This window comes from Uloborus diversus, chromosome 7 (assembly GCF_026930045.1).
Source record: "Uloborus diversus isolate 005 chromosome 7, Udiv.v.3.1, whole genome shotgun sequence".
Classification (NCBI taxonomy): Eukaryota; Metazoa; Arthropoda; class Arachnida; order Araneae; family Uloboridae; genus Uloborus; species Uloborus diversus.
In genome coordinates this window covers 149,210,979-149,224,599 of record NC_072737.1, presented here as the reverse complement: position 1 = coordinate 149,224,599, position 13,621 = coordinate 149,210,979, and the positions used below count along the sequence as shown (strand labels likewise).

At 33.0% G+C, this 13,621-nt stretch overlaps 1 protein-coding gene across 1 annotated transcript in view; it reads left to right on the top strand.

Annotated features, from left to right (window-relative positions):
* The window catches only part of LOC129226939 (uncharacterized), a 156,814-nt gene that overhangs the window by 30,925 nt on the left and 112,268 nt on the right, over nt 1-13,621 (top strand). The window contains exon 3 of the mRNA XM_054861567.1: nt 10,841-10,943. Coding sequence (XP_054717542.1) covers nt 10,851-10,943 — 93 coding nt within the window. The 5' untranslated portion in view covers nt 10,841-10,850. The remainder of the gene's footprint in view (nt 1-10,840; nt 10,944-13,621) is intronic.

Sequence of the window (13,621 nt, the reverse complement as noted above, 5' to 3'; positions counted from 1 at the left end):
AAGTTTGACAGTTTGAATCTGGGGAACACTTTTTTACGTTTTTTTGAGTCAAGGATATTTTGCTTCTTAAAGGGAGGGAGGGGGCGAAGATTTCAAATTTGCATAGGGCCGGCATGGAGCTAAATTCGGCCCTAGGGAGTTTGTTCAAAAATTTCGGATGGCCCCTCCCAAAACAATCGGCTGGATCCGCCACTGGTTATCCCTTTGAGGCATAGTGCTTCATTTGAGTCCTACTTTTTTTCAGCTGGCTGACACAACCCAGGTTGCGCACATAACGTTTAAATCTTTCACAAACGTTTTTAAATGGTTGATACAACGTTAACAACCGTTTTATAACGTTTATGAAACGAAATGTGCTCCCTGGGAATGGTTTCAACATAATCCATCTGTTATTAGCATGTCCTTCAGGTTCGCAGTTTTATTTCTATGCCTCAAAGGGTTAAAACCATAAAAAGTTTTAAAATATTAAAAGCAAGTTCGTGCCTAAATTATATTGGTAAAAACGATGCGTACTTAGTGTTAAGGGCCCGTCGCAATACATTTTTGGTAGCCCCTTTGAGATGAATAGAATTACGTAAAATAATTTTCATCTGCCTTTTTAGAACCTTCTTCGGGACGTATGTCGTGATGGCTCTTCGTATTTACGACATTTGCGATGTGGTAAATCCGCCACTGGGTAAGGATAGTTTGTTGTGATCGAACTAATTGAATTACAAATAACCCTGTATTGCTTTTGAGCTCCAGAGCTCAGACATTGCATACTTCAATTGTGTCATGTATAAGAATAAAGTTGCTGTCTTTTTTTCTTTGGAAAAAAGCTAGGTGGTTATTCCCGAAAATGAGGGTCCAAGCTCCTTTTAATGAAGAACAAGCTGTTACTCGGACGATGTTGATAAGCATTGAAATAATCTACCATTCAAAGTTGAGTGATAATGCTAGCTGCGTTGCGGACTCTGGTTTTTATTTTTAGCCCGCATTCGTTGTGCTCTGTCTGGAGAGAGGATGTCTGAAAATAACTTCTGCATTCATACCTTCCCTTTAAAAATAACCCCGTGATCTCGAGCTTTAATGTCATTGCAACTGTTTTGTGAGAAGATGAAAACAGAAAGATGTTTTTTGTCCCTTATGCTGATTAGGCGCTAGCACTCGGATAGCCCTGATCTCAATTGTACGTGATTCACACATTACGGAGATACTTAATTCCTGTACTGGTACATGCTCTGTGCCGTGATTAGTTAAAAATTTTAAGGTAAGCACATTAGGACTTGAATGAAGAGCCTTGTACTTCACTTGAAAGGGTTATTACAAAATGCCATATACAATGTGATTCAAAAACAATGGTAGGGTTTCATAAGGCAACTGATTTAGGAATACAGTCGACTTCCGCTACAACGCGATCCGACATACGCGAAACGGATATAACGCGATTTTTTCACCAGTAAAGAATTTTAGACCTAGCGCGAATTCTTCGCACCCAACATGAAAATTTTCGAAAGGGAAGCACGGTGTGTAAGTTTCCGCTTCGAAATGGGCTACTAGTTTTTTTCTTTTCTTTCCATGAATGACCTTCATCCCTTTTGCATCACTAAGAGCGGAAGTACCCACACCGTACTAGCCTGAACATCGCTTATACAAATAACTACATATACTTCTCATTTTCCATTTATTTTTTTCATTCTAAATGCGAAAGTTATTGAAATATAATAATCTAAGAGCGCTGTTTTATCGAAAGTAGGTGAAGATAAAAAGAGAAAGTTTCAAACAATTAAAAGAAAAACTAAAGCTTCTCAAAATAAGCTGAAGCTCAACTACAAAATGCGTCAAACGGTAGTACAGCAATTACATACGAGTGAATCTTCCGTAAGTACAATTAAAAGTCAAGGAAAGGAAATCCATAAAAGTTCACCGAGTAATAGTATCCAAGCAAAATGCAAAAATAATGAAAATGGAAGCTGCTTTTCATTGTAAATTAAAGAAACCAGGAAGAGAGGTATTGCCATAGATGGGAAACGTTATAAAAGTTTGAAGTGAGCAACTGTGAAGCAACTGTATTTAAAAATATGTTAGAATAACAGTTTAATCACGCAGCATATCATTTTCACTTTTTTAAAGATACAAATATCATTACTGGATCTACTGTATAGTACAACTATAAGGCATTTGTTTTTCCCACTACATACTGTACGTACCGTACTGGTTTATTTCATGTCTTTCTTCCCCATTAATGATTGATTTTGTGCATCATACCTGTAGCAGTATTTCATGTTGAAAAAAACATTTTTTAAAAAATGGAAATAAAAATTCAGTTCTTTATGTAGGAAACTAATTTATAGTTAAGAAATGGTTTTTAACAGTTTAAGGTGGTGTTTACAAGTGTATAAAATGATTGGTTATGTTTATAAAAAATTTTACACATACCCTTTTCCACAACGCGAAATTTCACCTTACGCGAGGGGTCTTGGAACGCATGCCTCGCGTAAGCTGGGAGTCAACTGTATTGGATCTTATCTACAGCTCTCTGGAGGAACTTTAATAAAAAAGCGAGTTCTGAAGTTTCAGTTGGCTACCCCTAGATGTATAAGGTCTGAATTTTATTTTTTATAAAATTTGTATTTGAGTGGCAGCACTCAGTTGTTGATAATTGAATAAGAATGTTCGCAAGCATAGCTGCGTTGGTTTTTCGAGTTGTTTCTTAATCATCGCAAAGTTAGTATTTCGGAAGTGTTTATTATTAATTAAATGTTTTTTCTATAAATATCAGTTTCCATATCATTTCAATCTTATCATCACCTTATAGATGTCTCTGCTTGTTACCGAATGTAGTCGCAGAACAAGTGGGACCACTTATTATTTATTTATTATTAAATTAGACAAAATGGCGAACAAGCGAGAAGTGATTATGATTAGCTCCTCTGGGTCACCAGCCCTTAACACCTTCCTTCCCTGTGGGGGTAGGTAAAGCGTACTGTGTTTACCCCCCCCCCCCAACCCCACCTTATCTGCTATATTAACGAACCGAAAAAAATCGGATTTCTGCAGTAATTGCTTTTGTCTCTGGACGTGCTACAACAGGATGGCCACAGATCTGGGAGATCAGGGAAAAGTCAGGGAACTTTATCACTCAGGGAAATATCAGGGAATTTTGAAAAAATAGCAAAAATTCAGGGAAAATTGATCAAATGAAGAATAAAAAAAATTTCGTGCAAAATGAAGTACTTTTATTCCCTACGAATTTTCCGCCAACTATTTGTTTTAAAAAAGTAAAATTAATGAGGTGCGATTATACAGTGCCGCATATTTGTGCATCTTTTTTCCTCAAGGTCAAAGTATTCAGTCTTAGAATGAGCTTCCTAAGATTGCGTCTGTAAAGTTATTTTACTTTGCTTGAATTTTCTTTCCAAGCTACGAAAAAATAAACAACCCTACAAGCAAAGAGGAAGCCGTCATTAATTACTTCGCTGTCTTGCCTTTACTCTTGAAGTAATTAGCATACTGTTATCACAGTTTTCAAGAAAAAAATCTTTGTTTTTTAATTTAATGCTGGAAAAATGATAGAAGTTATCACTTTGCGTTTTTTATTTAATTGCTCAAGTTGAATTTTGACTGATACACTATTAAAGCAGAAATGAGGATTTTTTTTAAAAAGTGGAGTTAATCGATTTGGCAACTGAGGCATCCATTTATGAATTCTTCGCAACGGCTGAAAAATATAAGCATTCGTATACTGAGAAATTAACTGTTGTTGGTGGGGGGGGGGGGATGTTTTGTCAATGCTCTGATTATGAAAGTTAATCTGATTTTTTAATATCATAAGAATAATAAATTAAACAATTACTGTTATTTTTTACTTAAATATTCGTCAAATGTCTCACCAAAAAGAAAAAAATAATAAAAATAAAATAAAAAACGACAAATATTATTTTTCCTATTTGAACATCAACATCAAATTGCAGTTCGGTTCAAAAAGCAAGAGATAAAAAGTAAGAAAAAGAAATAAAAATCATTTGTAGACAGAAATATATGGGTTGCCTTTTCAACAGCTAACTCAAATCAATAATTATTTTATTGGAAACTAAATTTGTCTTCTTCATTTTTAACAATACTATTCCAATTTGTCTAATAGCACCCAAGGTAATTCGATTGACATTCCTCTCCATAGTCATGTTCCTCTTTCATTTTTTAATACCTCTTAATCTTTGATTATGAGATCGATCCATTTTCAGCCCTACTTTTTTCCCTTGAAAGTAAGCAAAATAAATCTACAGTTGAATTCGCTTATAACGACCCCAGATTTAACGAGAACCTGGATTTAGAGAGAAAACTGGAAGGATTTGGTCAGTACAATGTTAAGTCTACGGGAACATAACTCGCTTTCAAAACTATTTTCCAAAGTATCTAACCCCATAAATTCATTCAAAATATTAAATATTTTACTGCAGAACTTATGAGGTAATTAAATTACAATAATTTGTTGTTATAGAGATGTATAATTTTCGTGGAAGCGGAAGAAAAAAACCCACCTATTTTTGTTATTTTTTCTCCAGGAAATTGGAAACAAAAGTTGAAAAATGTAGTTTTTTTTTAAATAATTTTGTTTTCTTAACACACATATTGTGTTTAATATTTAAAAATGTTTGCAATCCCCTCCCCCCTTCTTAACAGATATATGCATAAAATATTTATTATAAAGAAAAATAGCTTTTTTTTTCATAACTTCCAATAGCTTTCTTCGTTTATAACACCAAAAATTATCTAGATTAGTCAAATCATTATTCAACTTTTTTTTTATTAGAATTTAATTTTTGCAAATGGGGTCGTTTCCGAAATTTTAAAAGTATTTTTTTCTGAAAGAGCATGCTTGAAAACATAGGATCTGACCATTTTTTTAAAAACAATTTGTAAGTTTAATAGGGGAAGTTGGACCCACGGACGGTTGTGCCTACGGACGTTGATCGGGAAATTCCGGGTATCGTCGAGAGAGATCCTAATTGGGGTTCAACGTGTGTGTCACAGCCCTCTCCAGTACCCCAGGAAGTTTCAACGTAATCAAACGAACATTTAAGATTCTATCACATTTTTTCGGTTTTAGAAGGATCCAAGTAAAAAAAAACACGAGCAATTTCTTTTTTTCTCGTCCCTCGTGGATTGTATTATTCACTTTTGTTGTAGGTATCATGATTCCCTATATTTTGATGGTTTTGTATCTGAGTTTAATGTTATAAAACTGTGGTCCTGTCGATGTGACTGACTTGCAAAAACAAAATGGCGCACCTTTGTACCCAAGGACACATAACCATGTGTACCCACGGACTGCATTTTTAGTCTCCTTGGGTCACACTTGAGTCTTCTTACAATATGAAGTCCCTCAAAATGATGTCTTTTCATCAACGTCCAAAATTTGCTTTCAACAATGATGATGAATTTGAAGTAGGGCATGAAGATATAGTGTTACAGTAACGCTCACCTGTTGTAGGATCTACAGACCGTCAATCCCACCTGTTTTCATTTGAAGTCGACTTTTCTAGATTTTTGTTGGTTTAATCTAAACTGAGTTTTTTTGAAATGGGTTAACTTTAGTTAAATGTTTCAATTTGCATATAAATTGAAGGTATTATGTATGTACATAGAGAGCCATGCTATCATGAATCTAGTTATTTTTTTGTTTGAAAAATATTAATTATTCATAACATCATTAACTCTCTTAAGAGTAATAACTATTTTAAAGAGTTCACTGATGTTAAAAACTAAGGAAAATTAAAAAAGGGAAAAAATTTCGATCAATTTTCAAAGTTCAATTTCTGTTGGATATTTTATTTAATGGTTTTTTCAATGGATGTTTGAATTATTGTAATATAAAATGTCTTACGAGAATGTATCAAATATAATTGAGTTCCTCAGACCAACTTATATATATATTTTTTATATGTCCATGGGTGCAAAGGCACCTGTCCGCGAGGTGAACGGGATACCCACGGATAAAAAAGATAGTTTTTAAGAAAAAAATTTTGAAGTTGAAATCTTTGAGATTTTCACCTGACAAAAATTGCCAAATTAGATGATAAGTTGTAGATTCTGCCAGAAATTTTTTCCAATCGATTATCCATTCCCAGAGACCAGCAAATATTGAAAAGTAAATTTTGCCCGTAGGTACAGCAGCTTCCCCTACTATTTTTTAAAAATATATTTTAATCGTTGCGCAGACTCAATTTCACTTTTTACGCTTCTGCATATGACATCACAAGTGATGAAATGCAATTTACTAATGCCATTAGCGCAAGCGCAATATTTAATTCGCATCTTTACTCACATGTACTGGCAACGATATGGTTGACAGCAAGCGTAGAGCGCAATGTTTAATCCGCTTCTGAATTACCATAATGTTCAAACGCGGTAGACAGCAAGCGTAAGCATTCAGCGCGCGAGTAAATTCCGTGCCAAAGTACATCACCTGTGACGTCATAAAGACCACGCCTTGTTTGAAAAATCGGACATTTAAAAAAATTAATTAAAAATTAAATGTTGGGGAAGACGAAAGTATTTTCTGGGTCCATGTTGTTGTTATTATTATTATTTTTTTTTTTGCTCATTCCATCAACTTAAGTGACTAAAAATAGTACTCTTGACCAATGGAAACAATCTCATTGTTAAATCTAGTTTTCTTTTTTTTTACTGTTATTTGCAGTTTTTTTTTAAAAGTAAATTAAAATTTTAAACAGATTTCTTTAAAAAAAATGTTACACGCTTTTATGCATATGTATGTGCATTATCACACATTAACTGAAATTGTATTGATCTTAAACATTTCCATTAATTGATATTATTGACATACTAATTATGTTATTTGCATACATTTAGTGTTAATAAGAAAATTAGCAAATAATAGGTGTACTGTGCAGGAAATTAAACTATATAACAGCTTACGTTATCAAAGGTAGTATTTTTAAATGAGATATTCTGAAGATAAATCATATTTTAAGAAAAAAAAAAAAGCATCAGAATATTAAGATAATAAATTTCTGAAAAAATTGTCTTATGCTAAAAATTTCAAAATTTTCAATTTTTCTGGAGTGGAAATAACCTTTTCGAAAAGGAAAAAACTTTTTTTCTTCCAAAAATCTTCGACTTTTTTCTTCCAAAAATCTTCGACTTTTTTCCGACCATTCCCATCTCTAGCTCTTATGTAATTACTTAACAAGAATTAAATTATATGAATGTTTAACGTATATCAACTATTAAAAATACTACTTAAGTATAAAATCTTCATGAATTTCTAAAAGTCAAAAGTTTTTCTTAGAAACGTTATTTGAACAAATCAAACAGGTTTAAAGAAAAGGTAGAGTCTATATTTGAAGGAATTTCGAGCTTAAACCATTTTTGATTCGGGGCGAGGTAGGTAAGAGAGGTAAGATAGGTATATACAGAGCTGCCAACTGCTACGAAAAAAATCGCTTCTACGATTTACAGTTTAAAACTACGACGCTACGAAAGTGGGTTCAAAAACTACGATTTTCTGCTTTTTTAATTTATAATCCCAAGAACGGAAAAAAAAAAAAAAAAAAACTGAATGAAAACTAAACCGGTAAGTTCAGAAAATCAAATTTCTACACGTGTGCTGCCGGTTTAGTTTTCATGCATTTTATGGGTACTTCGGCAAAAAAGAGAAAAAATTCCAAAAATATCGTGAAGAATATAAAAAGTACTTGGCTATTCCCTATTTCATCTTTAAAAAGGGGTTATGCAAGATTTACTTTTTGCAATAGCGATTTTTCAGTTGAACATGGTGATCATGATGATTGCCGTAAGCATGTTACTTCAGAAAGACATGCCGACCGGGTGAAAGGTACAGCTAATAGTCAAGAATTTATCATCTTAAAATATTCAGAATAAAATCTTTTATTCCGTATTAATATTTTCTGTATCATATTTTAAATTTATTAAGTATTATTTTGTTTATATACTGTTGACAATTCATCACTGTTTGATTCTGAAGCAGCGCCCCCCCCCCCCTCCAGCCTAAAAATACTGCTATGATTTTGCATTTTCAAAAGTTGGCAGCTCTAGGTATATATATATATCCAAAAGTAAAGGAGCCTGGCCTCCTCTCTGTTTCGAGTTAAAAACTCTGTACCTCAGAGCCAGAGTGACGTACAGGGTTTGTCCGGAAAGTAATGAGCCTTATTTTATTGTGACGCGACCGTAAACCGCCGAGCGGCGTGACCGCTTGGAAGTGGTGGGGGTAACCCTAAGCTTTCCAGCGAGCCATGCCTCAGTCGCCTCCGAGCTCTGGAACGGTGAGGACGTCATTTTAAGGAGACCCCTGTTTCGCGCACTTGTCATACTAAAAATGGAAAGAACGATTGAACAACGCTACGCGATAAAATTTTGTGTCAAAGTGAACAAAACTTCCAAGGAAACCTTCGATATGCTTCAGGAGGGTTACGGGGAGGCTTGCATGTCGTATTCGCAGGCAAAAAAGTGGCACAAAGCTTTCAAAGAAGGTCGTGAGGATGTCACCGACGAGACCCGGTCTGGACGCCCTTCAACCTCGAAAACGGACAACAATGTGAGTTGTGTGCGCGAATTGTTGAACTCAGACCGCCGAATGAGTGTTCGTTTGTTGTCAGACTCGTTGAACTTGCCGAAAACAATTGTCCATGAGATTGTGTCGGAAGAATTGGGCATGCGAAAGATTTGCTTCCAGAGACCAGCTTTGTTGTGACCTCCTACTTGACCAAAATTCGCGTCGACGCGCTTCCCCAGCCACCCTACAGTCCCGACTTGGCCCCGCCCGACTTTTTTTGTTTCCCAAACTGAAACGAGAGCTGAAGGGGAAACATTGGGACACCGTGGAAACCATCCAGTCTATTACGACGTCACTTCTAAAGAGCTTATCGGTCGAGGACTTCCAGGGAGCCTTCAATTCATGGAAATCGCGCTGGCAAAAGTGTATCGACGCAGAAGGGTCGTACTTTGAAGATTTTTAAGTATTTGTAAGAATCTGATCATTAAAAGTATTTTTTTAAAAATGAGGCTCATTACTTATGTAGAAGTATACTCCGCATCGAGCCACGTTAAAGAAATTCTTTAAAAAAAATGTTTTGAATTTTTTACCAGGGTTAAAAGAGCGAGCATCCCATAATTTGCATGGGCCATTTTTTATTAATAAATATTTTTTAAATAAATAAAAAATATTTTCCCCTCTCCTGTAAAATTATCATGATGTGACTTGCGTTCTTCTGGCTCTGAGGTACAGAACTAACGATATATAGATTTTTTTTTTTTTTTAAACTATGATAACATTCACGAAAACTAAATTTCCACTATTCCATGCCAATAAGCTTTTTTCATGTTATTACTTTGAAATGGAGCTTCGAATTGGAAAGGGGGGGGGGGGTCTACGTCATCGATCCGTCCAGATTTTAGAATCAATAATGAATTCTAATAAAGTAGCTCAGTTTTACAGAAAAACTGGGCTTTAAGTGCTTCCATCCGTAATCCTTCTACCACACCTCTTTTGTCCCCCCACTTCTGGGCCATTCCACTGAAAACGGTCATTTTGTCCAGCACGTGACAGCTCAGATATTTCATTAAAAATACTAATGTAAAATGTGAAAAGAGCGAAATTTTGTTGCTTAAGAAATGACAAACGTATGTGAGGTTTTTCAAGCAAAATATTAGTTCAAAACCTTTTACAATTATTACGTTTTAATGAAATATATGAGCTGTCACGTGCGGGACAAATTGGCGAAATTTTTAGAACGGCCCTAAACCTATTTTTTTTTCCCAACGATTTATTATTTCTCAACAAATGAAATATGTTTCCTTTACATTGGAACAAAAGCTTTGAAAACTAACAATTTCTTTCGTCATTAAATTAAAAGAGCAAAAATATTAACTAATTCATACATCAAATTACAAGAGTTTGATTTCAGATGTTCCGTACGCGGAGTGTGTAAATAAATTAAATTTTCAGTTACAAAACTACATTTAGAAAAAGTAACTGTATCAAAATCATCTTTGTATCTAATGAAAATATTAAAAAAACGTGCGTACTCCTGTTTAGTTAGAATTTTAAGCGCTGTAAAAAATGTTGGTGAAATTATAGTCTGATTGCTCCTCACGTGACGGTGAGTGACCCTTTTTTGGTGCACTAGCCGCCTGTTGTCTAAGCCAGTGGTTCTCATTCTTCGCACTACTGAAGGACCACTTGGTACCCTTCCGAATCCTAAACAGACTGCATACGATATAAATTTTATTTTCACAACAATTAATATTGGATGATGGATGAAATGATATAAATCTAAAAGTTTTCTTTAATAAATTTAATTAAAGCCACAAAAATTATGTAGATTAATTTTCTCCAGTTGTTCGCGGACCACAGGTTGAGAATCACTGGTTTAAACCCATTAAAACAGTGAAATAGCTAATACCAGAAAATAGATTTTGGAAATTCGGAATAGTAGACTTGAGTTCAGGACGAACTTCTTTTTGTCTTTACTAAATCCTGGATATTTCTCTGTTGTATGAAAATAGTGAATTTAACTTGGAATCACAGGATTTTATTTTATTTTATTTTTTGCAAAACTCCAAGTGTGTTGTGGAAGATTGAAACGGAGATTGTGTAACATTTTTCTTTTATCAAACAAACCATTCGTTCTATCTGTATACTGATTAGTTCTCCTGGATATTAACCAATACAAAGACTTCAACGACTTAATTTTGGTTTTAGCTTTTATTATTATTATTATTTTATTTATTTAATTCATTTGTAAATTTACTTTTTACAAGTTTCCTTTGCATGTAAATGTCGGGACTCCTGAACTCGATCTTTTCTTTGCAGATAATCTTTCATGCCCATTTCACAAACATTGCCTCTGATGGTAGCCTGTGGGACTCTCCTAAATTGTAATTCCTCATTTTCCAGCCCAGACTGCATGCCTCTGGTAAGTGTCTTATTGTAATCGGCTTCCTGTTCAATTTTTTTACGCGATGTCTTTTTCTTTTTGACAAGATTCTTGATTTTAATGAAACAATTGCAAGATACAGTACATTCTCATGTTCTGGTGAGTTACTGAATGTTGTCTTTAATTTAAAAGAGGTATTCTTAGAATTTAGAGTGACATTTATAACTTGGTGAACAGGAGCTTCACTTGTCGTACTTAAATTACTTTGGTGATTAATAGAGCTAAAATAATTGAAACAGGACAACGTTTTTGTAGGAGCTCGACTCATTTTGTTTGGCGTTAATTTCGGATAGGTACTTAGTATTTGAGGTGCCAAAGATTTTGTGTTTTCAGTGAAAATAAAAGCCATTCTGTTGATATTTTTCAATCTTATATTTTTTATATAAACATATTTAATGCGTTTATAATGAAAACTTGTAATTTGAGTGAGCATGACTTACAATTTACTCAACTTTTTTTGAATCAATAGGAATTAACGTATCCATTGTTATAGAAATTGATATAATTTTTTTTCATGTGACGATTTGTTGCGGGAAGAGGAGAGGGCCTTTTTCTTCGTATCATTATTATTATTATTTTTATTATTGTTCTTGAGATACATGGGCAGATTTGGAGTGTAAACTTTGTTTCGTCTTCAAAATGCTCTTACATTTTTGTTCTTATTATTATTTTATTTATTAATTTATTCTTTAAAAAAAGCTAAATAAATAGAAATAAAATACTTTTATTAAATTCCTCTTGAAATTTATTTATTTATTTATTTATTTTTTAACAATATTGGAGTCCGACTAATTAATACATTTTAATTTTTATAAAAATTGTAAAAATAATTTCAACTCTCAAAATGTTTACAAAAAAATAAATAAATAAAATTTTTTGCTTATTATTTAATGAATAAATTAACCTGTTCAACATGCTTTGCTAGCAAAAATATTTTTTTTTCTTCTTGCTGTTAAGAAGTCTTAGAAGATGCATAGAGAAATATACAGCCATCATTTTTTTTAAATACTGTAAAAGCACTTTTTTTCGTGAGGCTTCAATTTTTGTGATTTTTGCGAGCCTGCCATTAGAGCGAAAATGTATGCTCAGCGGAATATTTTATATTTGGGTCATTCTCCAGAAAACGTAACTTTTGAACGCAAATATTTTTCAATTCCGAAACCTTTTGTTTTCTTTTTTTCCTTCATTCTTACATGAAAGTGTTACCTACTAAAAGTAACCATAAACAATGGCCGATCTAAGTTCCAATTATTTTACTCATAAATAAATAAAAAAAAATTAAGAAATGCCTTGTTCATGGAAATAAAAAAAAAAGAAAAAACTTTAAATATTTAAAAATAGAGTCCAATTTAGTATCAAAGTAGTAATTTGTTAATTGCGCAAACAATCAACTATTTTAATGATTATTGGGAATGTAATATTAAGCTCTCTTTATTAAAGTACGGCTTAATTAGTAATTTTCAAATGTATGATGAAATAGTATTTAGTAAATTTGATTATATACTGGCAATTTATAATTTTGTAGAATGCCTATTATTGATGCATTTCTCCTCCATCATTTATATTTACCTCAGAAATAATGACATTGATAAGTTCTGTCATGGAGGTGAGGAATTTTCCATTAATATAGGCGTTGTAGATACTTTTTTCAGGGATTTTTTTTTCTTCGTTGCTATAATCTGCACGTGTTAAGCATATGAAAGCATGTTCACTTCTTTTTTTACATTAATTTACATCCCTGAAATTCAAGTCCACGGAGGTGAGAAGTCAGAGTAACCACACTAAGTTTTTAAAGCAAAATCTACCTTCTTGTTTTTCGATTAAAATCTCACAACTTCAACTATGGCTGAAAATAAACAAGGGGGCTCTCTTGTATCATGGAAAGTAAAATTTGATGTCATTAGCTGCCACGTGTTAATGAGGAATGGCATTTTGTGTTTAGGTAACGGAGGTGAGAATTTATTGTGTGACATGACTCCTTGTCCTACCTAAAACGAACTAAAACACAATATTAAAAAATTAAATAGACTTAAAAAATTAGTATTTGAGATACATTTTGTAAAAGGAATAATAAATAAATAAGTACATAGTTTTAATTGCACAAGTTATTAAGCAACATTAACAGTCACACAAGATATGTGACATGCCACAGAGGTGAGAATTCACATGTTGTGAACCAAAAATATACTAAAATAAAAATTATTATTAAAAAATTGTTGGCATGTTTAAATTGATATATTTTTGATGAAATTAAAAAGCATTGTTAAATGAATTGTTCCTTAAAATGTTTTCCGTAAAAGGCGTATGACTGAAAAATTACACTTTTTGAAGAATGACCCATTTATGTTATTCAACTTTTGGTTCTGTTCATATAAAATTCGCGAAATTTTCAGCTCGCGAAATCACAGATTTCTTCATTTTCGCCAAAATTTGCCTTACGAAAATAAGTGCTTTTGCAGTAGAAAGATCAGGTATAAAATTTCGGTCAGAGAAATAATCTTTGGAAATCATAATTACTTAGTAACATGCCTTAAAAACTCTTTTTTAACTTCTAGTTCCTTTTATTTGATATTTTCCTCTTATCAGATTCAAGAAAAAAAGAATTTTCATTTAATAAGCGAATTTCTATTAAGGAACATAATGTAGCTTTCGTGCAT